The sequence below is a fragment of the Homalodisca vitripennis genome, chromosome 5, assembly GCF_021130785.1.
Source record: "Homalodisca vitripennis isolate AUS2020 chromosome 5, UT_GWSS_2.1, whole genome shotgun sequence".
Taxonomy (NCBI): domain Eukaryota; kingdom Metazoa; phylum Arthropoda; class Insecta; order Hemiptera; family Cicadellidae; genus Homalodisca; species Homalodisca vitripennis.
Window position 1 is genome coordinate 7979464 of NC_060211.1, and position 11182 is coordinate 7990645.

General features: G+C 31.3%; 1 protein-coding gene across 1 annotated transcript; it reads right to left on the reverse strand.

The window, feature by feature from the left end:
* Window positions 1-338: 338 nt before the first annotated feature.
* LOC124361745 (zinc finger CCHC domain-containing protein 9-like) lies at window positions 339-10509 on the reverse strand. Its single transcript, XM_046815701.1, has 3 exons — window positions 10392-10509; window positions 4240-4283; window positions 339-1899 (listed from the first exon to the last, which is right to left on the reverse strand). Exon 3 carries the CDS (start codon window positions 1882-1884, stop codon window positions 478-480), a length of 1407 nt encoding a protein of 468 aa, XP_046671657.1. The 5' UTR covers window positions 1885-1899; window positions 4240-4283; window positions 10392-10509; the 3' UTR covers window positions 339-477.
* Between the last annotated feature and the right edge of the window lie 673 nt (window positions 10510-11182).

Sequence of the window (11182 nt, forward strand, 5' to 3'; positions counted from 1 at the left end):
ATATTAATTAATAATTAAACATTGCTGTTGTTACTCATAGATATAGAAATGTATATATAAAATTTAAAACATTTACATATAACTAAAAGTAGAATCAGGGAATCCATCAACCAAGACCCAAATTTATATAATTTTAAAGTGATACAAAATTCAATAATCATGGATTATTATGTGTTACACATCTGATAATTGGATCTAATGATGGTCCAAACTAATGTTGTATAATTATCTTGTTGTGTACTAATGGAATATCTTTAAAAGGGAGGTGTAAATGTTACTTATGAACATTCAGATTCAGATTCAAGTTGTGAAAGGGTTCAAAGTGATATATACACAAATTCTAAAAATATGTTTAATTAACAACTTTGTTTTAAAGTTTTTTGTTCAAAAATTAAATATATTTGTACTTATCAGACTGAGTCTTCAATCTTCAAAAATAATACAATTGTATTGTAACTGTCAACCAAGACAGCCAACTTAGAATTTAACAACACTGGTCTTTTTCATGTTTGATTCTTTGTTAAATGAAGGTTGCTCTTCGATTTCTTCTAAATTACTGCCCTTTAGTTTTTCAACAGTGATGACTTTCTTATTTGACGAGTTGTCCTCGGTTGCTTTCGGACAGTCTTTTCTGAGGTGAGTCACTTCCCCGCACAAATGACAGGATCCTCCCTTTGGATACTGACCTTGTGGATTTAGAGGGCACTGTCTTGCTATATGCCCTTGCTCCTTGCAAACAAAACAAACAGCATATCGAAAGCCTTGGCTTTGTATAACTTTACACTGAAAATGTGAGTGTTCCATAGATCCGCACTTAAAGCAAATTCCAGATTTTGACAACTCTGTGTCTTTTATTTCAGGACAGTCAGAAAATTTATGGCCAAACTTTCTACAGTGAAAACACACATTAGTTTTTTCTCTTGCTAGAGCTTTTTCCGCTTTTCGTCTCTCCAATTTCATTACAGCTTTAATTTGTTCTTTGGGCACATTTTGCTTTCGTAATTTTATTCTAAGTTTTTTCAATTCAGATGCATCATCTTGCTTGATTAAAAAACCTTCAAAATCAACTACTTTAATTTCTCTGCCATTTGCAATGATTGTATGAGAATTATTATGATATTTTTTATTTTGAAAGTAAGGTTTTGTTTCTTTTTCAGAGTCAAAAGAGTTATTTAAAGATCTTTTTTGCTGTTTGCAGGTTTTATTATCTTCTAGAATAATGTTATTCTTTTCCTTACATTGTTTAGAGCTATTAGGTTTTTTAATTTTATTATCTGTGTCAAGTAGCTTATCTGATCTGTCATTATCTGATGTCATATTATCGGTTTTTAATACTGAACTATCCGTTTTTTTAAATTTTTTACCTCCTTCATTTATTTTTTTCTTACTTGCTGTTCTTTTTCTCTTCTTTAGGACACCAGAGCCATCAGTACTTTCATTTTTTTCATGTATTGGGACTTTTTCATTTTCTTCATGTTGTATACTTTTAAGAACTTTCTTAGTCTTCTTTTTTGTTTTTGATTGTCCTTCCTTAGTTTCATTATTATTTATTACATCATTTTTATCACTATCATTTTTCTTCATAACTTTTTTCTTAATTTTCTTTACTGTACAATGTTCAGATTTTTCTTTTTTAATTTTAGACTTTAATGTAGAACTCTTTTTACCTTCCACATCACCAAAATCACTCCATACCTCCTCTTTCACACCATGGGTATTATCAAGAAGATGTTTCAAACTGTACGTAGTATTTTCACTGGTTTGTGCTTCTGTGTTGTTGAGCTGGTCTGCAAGCTGTTGTCTCATTACATGCCATGGAGTAGGATCTTCTTCCCTGCGTTCATTGGAAGCTTTCGAACCTTTCGCTCGGGCAAATCTCGTCATGACTAGGCAATTTCACTGAAAATAAAACAATGATTTGTTATTGTAAAGATATAGACCATCAAAATTACAAGTATTACTGCATATTAATACTACATACTGCAGTTCTATAAACACCATTTTATGTACAAATTAAGCTTTACAATTCTTTATCACAATGTTTCAAAATTGATTATATTTTGAAAAATTTTAAAACAAATTTAAAATCTTCTCAGAGATATGCGTATTATTCAGTAAATGAATATTTATTAGATTCAGGTAATTTTCAAAATTTATAAATATTTTAAATAGTAATTTTCTTGTTACTTGAACTGCATTTTTAATAATTTTAATTACTTTAGTCAGTAGTTATTTAGTTAGTAAATATTTGACAAGGCACCTGGTTTGTATTATGATTTGTAATTGTGGATTAATAATCATAATAGTCATGTGCTTATTAATGACTCATGACTTAAATATTACAGAGATAGTGATTCTTCTTTCTACTAATAGAGTTGTGAGGGAACCATTTTCATAAAAATGAGTAGTAAAGTTTTAACCCTACTTAAGTTTATTTATTATTACTTTTAAAATTATTTTAACATGTTAACTGTTGCAGACAAGTTATTGCAATGCTGTAACCCTTATGTGGAATAAAAATTACTTAGTATATAGCCACAGTGTAGGTAGTAAGAAACATTTGTAAATGACACTGTGCAACTTTTTAATAGCTTTACTCCAAAAATACTAAACCAAGGAAGACCAAATGTTAAAGACACAAAAAATTTAAATTATATTTTCTTCTTTCCTGCTGTTACTCACCCTTTTTAATAGATCCATTACACAGGTTTTTCAATATTGTTACTCACTTATCATATAACCAAATAACTACAAAAAGGTGAGGAAGGAACTGGGCAAAACCCAAATATTGGGCATTTTTAAATGTTACAAACTAAAGAGGAGGGAAAGCCCTCTAAAAAATTATTATAATTTTTATTTTTATTTTATCACCAAATGGCACAATGAGTAATATTTGGAGAGTTAAATTAACACGCTAGTATAGACATTACACTATTAAACATAACATTGTGTTCAAATGATTAAAAAATACTTTTACTACAGTATTTTATATAATTTAGAAATTATCCGTACAAATAATATGTTAGGAACCGACTTTAGCGGTGACTATCTTGATTTTTGCCTCATAAGAACAATGTTATGTTTCAATCATTCATAACCATAGTCATGGGAGATATCTCATTTTAAAGATATACATAATGCATACTCAAACAATTTTTAAACTTTTTATATTTTTATTGGTTACTCAGAAAGATTGTAAATGATTTAGTACTTAAATGTTTAAATAGTAAAAAAGAATACACTTTAGGAGACTCAAGACTTAATAAAAGTAAAATTCAAGATTATTTTAATGCACTCGTCTTAATGTAACTGTAATTATTACTAATCAAAGAAGTTACTTGTGTAAAGCCAAAAAAGAGTAAGTCTGTTTATTAATGATTATCTTATCAAACAACTTTTAATTTGGCCCATTGAAACATGTTATATGGATGTAAATTAAATTAAATTAATTAAAAGTTCTCATAAAAACCATTTTTGTCAAACTCCATACATTTGTTTTTTCAGAAAATATATTCCCTGAAAGAAATTAACAAAGCAGGAATTTGTATATGCATATGCTACATAATGCGACTCATAGAAATGATAACTGTCCCAAAACAGCTCAAACAAATTAAAACTTGGTCTTGTATATAGAAACCGTTCAAATTTTTATTTTAAAATAACTCCATTATAAACTTAGAGAAAGAGTTAAAAGTGTTATTGATTGCACATAAGATTTACAAAACTTTTTATTCTAAACAATTTGTTGGTTTCTTCAAAAGATACTGATTAAATGCAAATGCCAAATAAACTGTTCTATGCTGAAAAAATTCTTTTCAATACCTTGGCTAAGTTTGTTGACCAGCTTGGTATGTCGCTTCTTTCCATTATGATGGATGTTCAAACTGTTTTTAATTCACAACATTGTTATTTACGATCCTAGAGAAGAAACTAAAGCTTTCCTGTGATGCTTATGAAATGTCCTAAACTTTTTGTTATAAGCCATTTTTGTCTATATCAAACTTTTTTCAAGATATTGAGTACTTGTAAATCCAATTAAAACAAAATAATAATAATTCAATTGCCACAAACTTTATCTACCTCTTCTGACTGAGCTACAAGGAGTAATAACAGATACCAGAGAAAAAAGACCTTAAACCATGCAGTTATCTTATTTGATCTCTATCAATACAAAAATTGATTAATTTTAACCTCCAAATTATTTTTAAAACTTGAATTATACAGTAATATCAAACTTACGCAATGTAGATTAGATGATCCAAATATCACTTCATGTGGACAACCTGTAAGAAAACTTCAGTGAGAACTTTGGTCTTAAAAATACAATCATTTTTGACCATCCATGTTATGTACAGCATATTTTAGATCTTACTAAACTATAGGACTTATCTATACAAAAATGCTCATTTTAAATAGTTAATTTTAATAGCTTATAAAACATTATTAAGATATTATTTATTTGTGCAAATACTGCTGTAGCTCTGTAGGACATGTATGTCTAACAGCCTACAGGTCCTTTTATACATCTCACCACGCAAGTGACTGGCCCTTTCGTAAATCTTTTAGCAGTTTTCATATCCAATGAAATGATAGAGAAAATTGTAAACTTCACAAACATGCAGGTTACAATTACCGGGGGGACGAGATTGCCCTTTTAATAACAAGAAAGAAATAATGGATTTTTTGGTTTATTGTATTTAATTGGTGTTAACAAAGAAAACCATTTAAATACAGACGAACTGTGGTCTTTAGACGGAATGGCTCCAGAAATATAACGTAACAAAGTCGAAGCGAAAATTTCATACTGTCATTCAAGGAATCCGTTTTGATGATAGACAAACACGGGCTAAAAGACAAAAAAGTGACAACTTGGCACCAATAAGGGACCTTTTAGAAAGCTTTGTAAGTCAATGCAAAGCCACTTTCAATGTCAATGCATATGCTACCATAGACAAAATGCTGAACAATATATGCCAATATATAGCAAACAAACCTGCAAAGTATGGGATTGAAATTTATGCTGTTTCAGATGCTAAAACATTTTTCACAATGAGTATAGAGATATATGGAGGTAAACAGCCCAATAGGCCTTATCAGGTTGACAAAGATGTTGCCAGCGTAGTCAAAGGAGTTACAGAACCAGTACTGAATGGTGGTAGGAATTTAACAATGGACAACTTGTATACATCTGTACCATTGGCACTGTACTAATCATAGAATAACTGTAGCTGGAACTATGAGAAAAGACAAACCCCAGATACCACCACAAATCAAAAACATCCAAGGCCGTCTTAGGTGTAGTAGTATCTTTGCAAATACAAACAAATTTAAGTTTTTTATGTTCCTGATAAGAAAGCAAAGAAAAACATTGTTATCTACTGTACGCAAAGACGATGTAATTGACATGTCAACTGAAGGTTCTTATAAGCCCGAGATTATACCTTTTTATAATGAAAACATAAGTGGAATTGATGTTGTAGAAAAGCTAACAAGTGAATATTCAGTTTAAAGAGTGAGTAATAGGTGGCCATTCACATTTTTTGTGGACTTTTGAACTTAGGCACAGTAAATGGACATATAATGTTCAACACCTCTAAGAAACTACTGAGAAGTCTTTATCAGCTCTCTCTTTCATGCCATTCATTGAGAAAAAAGCCTCCATTCCAACACTGTCTGTTCCATTACGAGAATCAATTCAGAAAACAACTGGAGTAGCAACAGTAACCAATAGTCGCAGAGAAGGTGTAAAAGCAAAGTGTGACTTTTGCCCTGCCAAAAAGAACCATTACACACAAAATCGCTGTTGTTACTACAAATAATTGCTATGTAAAGAATACACCAAACAACAAGATCTTACAAATGCTACATGAGTGAAGATGCAAACAGCCAATAAAATCCGGAAAACGACACAACCCATAAGGACTTTGATTGGATTCTTTTCTTTTCTATTTTTCTTGTTGTCACAGTTATATTTTAAGTGCATATATTTATAAATTAATTTAAATTAAATAATTAACCAAATTTAACATTTGCAGATCTCAACAGTTTGATATATTTTAAGACAACTAATACATTATTTTAACCAAATCTCACCACACGAGGGAGCTATTATTTCAATAAGAAGAGTTCTCGCGAGTTAAGCCTGTTCCACTTTTGCAGACATAGTACCTGATTCGTTGCCACCTTGGTTCAACTAAGGGCTTGTTGGCACACTTTGACCTCCCAATAAAAACAGTCATTGTCGGGTGGATACAAGTTCCTTGACTTTCACCTTTCTTTAGCTTGTATGATGCATTGTGCAATACATCCCATCATTAAATTACTGTTGGTGAAAAGTGCACTTGAACAATAATTATTGCACTGTAATTTTATCCACAAGGTACAAAATACAGTTTACCTACAATGTGGTTGTCTATGAATATGACCTGCTCAGGCCAGTCTGAACCAAGGTACATTAAATTGTTTAAACAAACCCATTTCAGGTATTGTGTAACACATATATCCTATGTGAGTCTCCTAATGATAAAATAAGTGGAAACACCACACCATTTGAAACAAATATAATTGCGATGGAGTAGGAATATGTTAGCCGACATGTGTCACTTACACATACAAGGAATGAGAAATAGAAAAATGGGTCTCACACAAAATTTCATTTAACATTTATTTTCAATATATAAAATCATTCCGGGTGACTCCCTCCTCCTTTATTTATAGTAATGAATTAATTTTTCTCAAAAACTTATGACAGTAAATTTAATGTTTTCTACATTATTGAGTTCTACATGTTTCTGTATAAAAAGTCATGTAAGCCTATAAAAGATGTTTCCAATGTATACTTATTATACAATAATTGTTATGGAAAGGGTACAAATCATCTGAAAACAGCCTATTCTACAAGAATGTTTGAACTATCACTTGAAGGACTAATATTTAAAAACCTTTGATATATGAGTATATTTATATATAAATTGAAAAAACATACAATTATTACTCTCAGATAATACATAGGCTACTGTTATGAGTGAAATTATTTGCTGGATTACCGATCATAATTTATTATTATTATTATTGTATTATCCTCCTGAACAAAACTATAAATATATGAGGGTGGAAATCACATTCTTTTCAGTATTGGACATAGAAATCTCATTATGTGGTTAGATTTGTTTTCTGGGCTTGTTATATCTGTGTTTTCAGCATTATTTGCAACCAATACCTTTTTATTATTCTGTTCTGTGGTCAGTACACCATCAACAACTGTCCTGTAAGCCTTGTGTCCAGTACTTGTGGCATCCAGTACTCAGCTACCGATATCACCTTTTAGTTTGGAAAATTATGTATGACTACTTTCAAGTGGATTATATGAGCAGTTAAAATTGTAAGAAATTTAATTGTTGATTTTTTTAAATTGATCACCATGTTTTTTCAGAGTAAGAGTCTGACTTTGTCGCATGATCATGTGTTAGTGGCATCATACCATCAAAGCCCGAACAAACGATCAGGGGCATTTCTGATCGGTACATTCCCGACCTCAGATTGTGTCCAAGGTCACCCCGCACTTCTGGCGAAAAAAAGAAAAGCACCCTTCGAGATATTACCCAAATTCAAGCTTAGATCACGTGACCGGTCATAAAGGTTATCTTTAACTTTGGTATTACTAGTAACATATTTATGATAACGCAATCTAGACCTACTTATATCACGTAATAACAAGAAATAGATAGGGACAGCATGGGCTACATATCACTGACATTGCTTCCTTTCGGGAGGCAGTAAAATATAATCAATCATCATAACGACACATCATTTTCTTAATAAGTAAAATAAAGACTGTAATTTAATCATGTAATTTTTTTAGGTTCCTGATAAGAGAAACTATTCCAAATATAGTGGCCTCCGAATAATACCAAAGTACCAAAAAATATTCTAGAAATGAAAACTGATTTTATTATTTTAAGAAATTGATAAAAGTGTTTAAAACCTTTATAGCTAACATAGCTAATTTACACATTATCCAAATTTTGATAGTGCAATTGTAAGTACTACACTGTTCGTTCAAACTTTTAAGTTATAACTTTCAAAGTTATATTATTTTCTATAATTTAAAATGTGTATATTACTTTTATATATAAAAATATAGCTAACAATAAAATACAATCTTAAAAGCCTAACATAATTAAGTCAAACATAATTTAGTTTGACATTATTGTTCCAAATTAATTCAGACAAAGCTAAATCATGTGTATTGTATTTGAGTAATGGCTGATAGAGATGGGGAATACTGTTATATATCAATAAGCTACTACGAAATAACGTATTGAGGTATTAAGTTTATGAACCCTGATACCGTAGTAACATGTTACCAACCGATTCAATCTCGGTGTCTGATGTCGGAGAAGACACATATTCATTAATTATACAAACAATAAACTACAAGTTATTACATACAATGGATAGCAATAAAATAAGAAAATACAATAAATTTAATTTAAATGTTTATGCAGGAGCATATTGGGAGACAGCCAGTACTCTTCTTTGATAACGTAATGTAATCTGGTTTAAGTAGTTGCATCAAGGATTTGTTACTCTTGAAGGTCTAAAGTTTGAGTGTTAAGACGCTTATTATACTGTAGCCCTTTATTTTTTCCATGTATGGTTAGAACGTTAAAAGATTCCCATATTTTAACATGTTGATTGCAGCAGAAGTGTTATAGCATCATACACTGGGTAATTGTCACATTAACGGCCAGATCGGCAAAATACGAGTTTCACGTTATTAACTTATTGGAATCGTCCTACAGAACAAAACAATATAAGGTTTGACGGGGAGGAAATGAGAAATAACGAAGTTCTAGAACATAAAAAATGAAACAAATGTTCAAGCGCGGAGCAATATTTCCATGTTCTACATCCACATCGGGCATCACGTGACTTTTTGTGACCATGATTCAACCTCGTGATGACGTCATCGGATGCGGCGCCATCTTTGCAAACATAAATGAAAAATAATACTGAAATGAGCAGAATTTTGATCCAAATGAACAATGTTTTTCTTAAATTTCGAGCTACAAATTAATTAGTTATCGAGTTGAGACGAGTGCCTCCAGCCATCTACGTGGGGCAGTGCCGGACGCGGGGCAGCACCGAAGGTGCTGCCCCGCACTGATGTCAACAAAAAAAGAACATCCCTCGAGATAGTACCTACCAGTAAAATATCAAATTCTAGAGGGGCTGATCAGAAATATAAATTGAATTGTAATGGAAAGGCAATTATGTACCGTGTAAAAAACTTAATAAATCATGAATAAATACCCCTAATATGAATACGTATATAAATGGACATTAATAGAGAACACTTACCATTAGTGTGTTCCACAGAATGTACAGAAACTAAATAATCTCATTTCGGTTGAAACGTAAACTCTTAACATGCCCGACAAAACACTCCGACACACCAATTCACTACGATTGGTCGAACTAGTGGATGGTTGATCCATGACCGTCATGGACTCACTCGATCCAAACTACAGTACATGATATCTACTGAAGCACTGACTTCTGCCACGGAGCATTTAGATAACAGATACGCTATCAGTCCCAGCCACAGATAATATTTACGACACACCAGTTCACTACGATTGGTCGAATTAGTGGATGGTTGATCCATGATTGTCACGTACTCACTCAATCCAACCTACAGTACACGTTATCTCTGACTTCTGCCCCAGAGCGCTCAGATAACAGATACGCTATCAGTCCCACCCGCAGATAATATTTACAGATATCCAGACACAGCACACAAACAGAACATTAAAACATTAAGAACTTAACTATTTATGTATATACCCTCTAAAATCATGTTATTTGTCATTTGCTCCCCCTAAAACCATATATATTTTTTGTTCAGGAGGATGAGCAGAATACGTTGATAACGTCAAATTCGTGATTTGCCACTTCGGCCTTTAATCTTATAATTTCCATACACTTTTATGAGTACTCGGATCACTCAGTTTAGATTCACAGCAAAGGTGTACAACACAAGTATAGAAAAACTATTGTACTGTACAGTAACTCAACATGTTAACCACAGTTAAGGTATTTATTTCATTCTAAGCTAGAAAGACCTGTGAAACAAATTTCTATACAAAACTGCATTATTATACCTACAAATTGTGAATAGTAATATTGAATAGCAGCTCCTGAAACAAATAACTTTCTTAAAGAACATGGGACTAAAATTACTGAATAAGTATTCCTATTTGTAACAGTTTTTAAACACTGGGTATCAAGTTATTTCTACTAAATATGTTACGTTTACTTACGCTACCTAGCACTTACTGACGGATTGTAAGTAAAAATAAAGTTATAATAAAAATAAATAAGCATACCTCAATAATATTATACAATGCAGCTTTCACACAACACGTTTAGAAAACATAACCTATAACAATAACAAATCGTAGACAGTCGGGCACGCAGAATAGACAGACAACTCCAGTCATAGACTAAAGAATACACAAATCATGAATACATATCTTTTTGATACTCTATGCTCCAGATCCGCTAACGGCGCGCATAGTGCGACAAAGTGCCCTAAAATCGGCTTAAATATCATATATTTTTAAGACAAATTCCCAATTAATGATTTTTGGGGTAAAAAGGTTATAAAATATGCATTTACACACATTTCATACCATCAAATTTACCATAAAAACCAGTGGTTACATTATTAAGTTAATACTTTTCTTTGCAACGATGTAGTAATACCACCAATGTTACTGATAGAAACCACATGAAATAACTGTCACTTGCCTTAATGTAGCTTTATTATTTTGTTATCTCCATCTGTGTAATTTCTATCTGAAATGGATAATACAAAGCAATATTTCATCACATTCAACTAAACATATAAATTCTTTATAGCTCGAAACAAATTTTGTAGAACATCATTTCAGTTTCCTAGCGAGTAGTTTCATGTCCTTGCTGATTATTTAACAATAACAACTGTATTATTAATATAACAACATTAAGTTTTATAATCAGAATCATCATTCAATGCAACAATTCTTTTATTTACAGGACGTGTCTTTTCCTAATATCTTAATACTAAAAGATAAATAAAACTAAGTATAAACTTTGATATGTCCAAATAATATTATATGGAAAATGTGTTTAAATT